At 37.8% G+C, this 4,484-nt stretch overlaps 1 protein-coding gene across 1 annotated transcript in view; it reads left to right on the top strand.

The window, feature by feature from the left end:
* Nucleotides 1–4,484, top strand: part of PPP1CB (protein phosphatase 1, catalytic subunit, beta isozyme) — an 18,625-nt gene that overhangs the window by 13,702 nt on the left and 439 nt on the right. The window contains 2 exon segments of the mRNA XM_009080577.1: nucleotides 2,293–2,444; nucleotides 3,818–3,952. Coding sequence (XP_009078825.1) covers nucleotides 2,293–2,444; nucleotides 3,818–3,952 — 287 coding nt within the window.

Here is a 4,484-nt window from a genome sequence, read left to right on the forward strand (position 1 = left end):
TCCATGGACACTATACTGAAATCATGTCGTCTTAGTGTTCCTAAAAATAAGTATCGAAATTTTTTTGAAAAGGCTTTTGATTTATGTAGTCTTTTGTAGTCTTAATTTTGCTTACAGAAGCAATAGCTGTATGTGTACCCTCAGCTAAAATGAAATGTCCCATCAGAGCTGTGTGCATGTGGTACTGTGACATAGAAGGTCCTGGCCTTCTGGACCTGTGTAAGGAAACCAGTATTACATAACAGAAGTAAATAGTTCAGAAAATAAACTGAAGTAGTCTCACTTCTGTGGCAGTTACAAGCCCTTAAAATCAGCTGTCTTTAAAAGCTATCTCTTTGTGGAGAGGTGTCCCTTGGTGAATGTTTGTGTTGATGTAGAAGTTGTTCATAGATGTTCGTGTGTCTGTGCTAAGATCAGATCATTATGATGGCTTCTTCAAGCCTGATGATAAAAAAGCCTCTTCAACCTTACCTGTAATTTGAAGACTTCCTAGTTCAGTGGCATTTTTGTGTGGTTTGGAAGCTGTTTGCTCAAATCTGATTCTGTACTCCAACTTATCACTTGTCTTTGATAACCATTATAAATATTGGCATTTTTTGAGGCCAGGGTATAAATTACATGTTTTGGTCAGCACTGCCAACCATCTGCTTGTCGGGAAACTGTAATTCCCTCTTTTGTGTAATCTTGAATGTCTTGTATCAGACGTATTTAGTGTGCTCTTGGTCAGCCTAAACTATTGCAATGGTAGATGTTGCATATTAAAATATAAACCTATTTGGGCAGCACAGTTTAGACAAACTCCTTGCAGAGTACTTTTACACCACAGCTAAAGATCATAGGAGAGATTTGCCTGTTGCTCTGTATAACCCTAAAGATTATATAGCTTGGGGGAGAGACTAGAAGAGGAAGCACTTTCTAAGCAGCTGAGACAAGCAGCATATGTCACTTGCTGGGAATTCATGGTAAGAAACCATTAGGCACTGCAGTGATACTGTGATTTTGAAAAACAAGGTAATGTAGAACTTGATTTCAGTATGTTTTTTGTCATACACTGTATTCAGTAGTTTATTTCTAGATAGGAATTTGATCTAAAATGCAGTTGTACTTGTTACTTGTGTTCTAAAAGCAAGTAAAAGTTTAGCCTCTGCTAGAGAGGAGCTGTGCTGCCAAAGACTGTTTGAGAGCTGTATGTAAATACTAGACGGTCTAGTTGCACAGTAGGTTTCAGACATTGTTTTGCTTGATTACAGCTTGAAGGATCTGTTATTTAAGAAATAGCATCTTTAATATTTTGTTTAACAAATAACCAGATGTAAATCAAATCGCTGAGCACCAGATGAAGGAGCCTGCTGGTATATCTGTCAGATTGTGAAACGGTGCTCTTAAGTATTTAAATGTCTATGGGTTAGTCAACACAGGTAAAGAAAGTACAATTTCATGGAAAGCTATGAAATACCTTTTGAATGCTTTTGATTTTGCTTGTGTTGTAGTTGAATTGGCTGGGTTGTTTCTCCTGTGAAAACTCATGGAAAGTTCTATGTGTAAAGGCATTGCAGTTGATCTAGAGAAATCTTTTTTAGTACCCAGTTTTAACTCCAGAGTTAGCTGACCTTTTGTTAGCAGCAGAAAAGAAGATCTTGACCAGTGCTAAAACGCCAGAGAGGTTTATTGTTCTAGTTTAGATTCCAGACTGGTTGGCACGAGGCTTTTTGAAAAGTCAACAGCGGTCTGAGCGAACTGACTGTGCTACCTGAAACAATGTATCAGCATTTTGCTGTGTTACATTTTGATTTACTCACAAAAGGTTCTTCGTGTATGGTAAGAAAGGTAAGAATCAAAGCTGTTCCACGTTCAGAAGCTTATGGTACAAGTTCACTTGCTGTATTTGTGGCTGGCCTTGCATAGGAGTTTAAGCTTTACTGCAGCTTTAAAATTAAGCTTTCTCAGTAAGCTGTGATATTGAGGGTCGCCTTTAATACACACACACTTCAGTGTTTTTAAATTTCTCAAATGCTCACTGTAAACACACTGGATATTATAATTAAATATTATTTCAGAGAACTATTCGGTTCTGACATTTTTCATTTCATGGTGTTGTCGGTGGTGAGGAGGGAACAATCTCCAGATTTACACAGACCATATCCTGTGAGTCACAGTTTAAGTATTGCTGCATTTGATGTTAAGGCTTATTTTCCTTTAGGAGAGTTGCTCTGGTAATTGCAATAAAATTGGTTTACATTACAGAATGATACCTCCTAAAACTTATATCTTCACTTCTATTGTCTTTCAAAGGCTTGCTCTGTGACCTGCTGTGGTCTGACCCAGACAAAGATGTGCAAGGTTGGGGTGAAAATGATCGTGGGGTCTCTTTCACTTTTGGTGCTGACGTGGTCAGTAAATTTCTGAATCGTCATGACCTGGATTTGATCTGTCGAGCTCATCAGGTAAGAATTTTGCTGCTGTTACTTATTTAAACCTCTCCTTCTAGATTTTCTGCCTCTTGGCTGGTCCGTATCAGTAGGATGTATTTGAAACTTCTCATTTTGTTGAGTTTGAGTTCTTGCATTTTGGTAATAGACAGTTCCCTGGTAGTTGTGGCTTAAACTACTTCCTCTTGGCTTTGTATTGAGTGCATTTTGAACCTTTCTACAAACAAGTCTGTACATAAAATCTTTCTTCTGTTGCCTTTATTTTGGTTCAGCTCTCTAGAGTACTTTGGCGTAGATTGCTTTGCTTTTTGCACGTTTCAGCAAGTCAGGTTATTTTTGGCATCCTCAATCTTAAGTCCACTTGTTTAAAGTAACTTAATAAAAGAGTCCCCGTTACGTGGACATTAGGTTTCAATTTCCTGTATAACATTTCAGTTTCATTATTTAGTCACTTTTTAAAAGTGTTCTCTCCTGTTGTGAAGCAAAAATAGACTCTTTATTCCATGTCACTGTTAGGCTTGGGTACACTATCAGAACACTCCAGATATTTCTCTTTGCAATTTTAGTGCTAAAACATTAGAGAAGATTTAATATTTGTTCCGGACACTGACTAGATTTGTTAACTGCTGCCAATTTCCTGTGTTCATATAGGTGCTTCAGTTCTTTATAAAAATAAACATGACATCTTTTAAAAGATTGTGGTGGTTGCACCACAGTGAGCATTTAGTGCACTGGTTTCACTACATTATAACACAAGTTTTTTATTTAGGGGGGGAGAGGGAACATCCTTAGCTGATCCGTCATACTCGCACAATTTTTAAGGTGTCTTAAGCTCTTCAACAAAATGTGGCAGAACCACTTTGCTTTTAGAGCACCAGAATTATAAAAGAGCCTAGGCTTGAGGTTTGTGCAATCAACACAAGTGCAAGTGAAACTTATTTGTTACAAGTTGCAATAAAGAGAGTATCTAGACCTTGTGTGCTCTAGACTAATTAGGTCAAACATCTACATCCTGTGTATAAACCATAAAATGCTGGAAATCCTTAAACTGGCAGTGCATATTTGGACTTCAGCTATGAAAATACTAAACAGTCAAGCAAATGTATATTACCTTATATATCTTATTTTATTTCTTTATTTTTATATGTAAAATATATACTTACACATTGGAAGTGGCAGACACAGGATATGCTACCTGGCCTGGCATTCAGTGTCAGATAAGACAAAATGACTGAACCTGTCCTGTCTGAAAATCAAGATCTAAAATAGCTTTTTGAGTTCTTGTCATCTCTCTGTTACAGAGTCCTGTTTGCCTGAAGGTGGTCTTTTATTCCTTAAAAATTCTTCTTTCTTTATGTAAGCTGTATTGGTTTCTCTGTTGTTGACAGGTGGTTGAAGATGGATATGAATTCTTTGCTAAACGGCAGTTGGTCACCCTATTCTCAGCTCCAAATTATTGTGGAGAGTTTGACAATGCAGGGGGCATGATGAGTGTGGATGAAACTCTGATGTGTTCCTTTCAGGTGTGCTATATTTGTGCATTAAGTATTGCTGTAGGTGTTGGGCTGTACTGAGTTAGTCTGCTTGCTGCCATGCTTATGGTTAGTGTAGATTAGTTAGTAATATATTTGAGCTGCAGGAAGGACTGCACAGGAGGCTGGCATTTGTGGGCAATTAAAACTGCAAACCAACTGTTCACCAGAAAAATGGGATTTGCTGTTTACCAAACTTCTGCATATTAATTTATTCCCTCTATTCAGATGCTCATTTCAAAGTGTAATTGGGTGATTATTTCTAGTCATACCTAGTGATTGGAATACCCAGTTATGCAAACTAATGAACTGTAGGGACCCTTGTGCTGTTGTTACTCTGAGATTTTAGTCCCTACTCCTTCCTGGACATATTTTCAGCCCCTTTCCTTTCTCCTTCCCACCGCAACATAGTAGCAGAACTAGAAGGATTTAGAAGTAGTATTATTGATGTATGTAGAAGTAAGAAATTTGTAAGGATCGTGATGTGATCTCCCTTGTCCTCCCCATTCTCACCCCGCTTGTT

Source organism: Acanthisitta chloris, unplaced genomic scaffold (assembly GCF_000695815.1).
Source record: "Acanthisitta chloris isolate BGI_N310 unplaced genomic scaffold, ASM69581v1 scaffold9160, whole genome shotgun sequence".
Taxonomy (NCBI): domain Eukaryota; kingdom Metazoa; phylum Chordata; class Aves; order Passeriformes; family Acanthisittidae; genus Acanthisitta; species Acanthisitta chloris.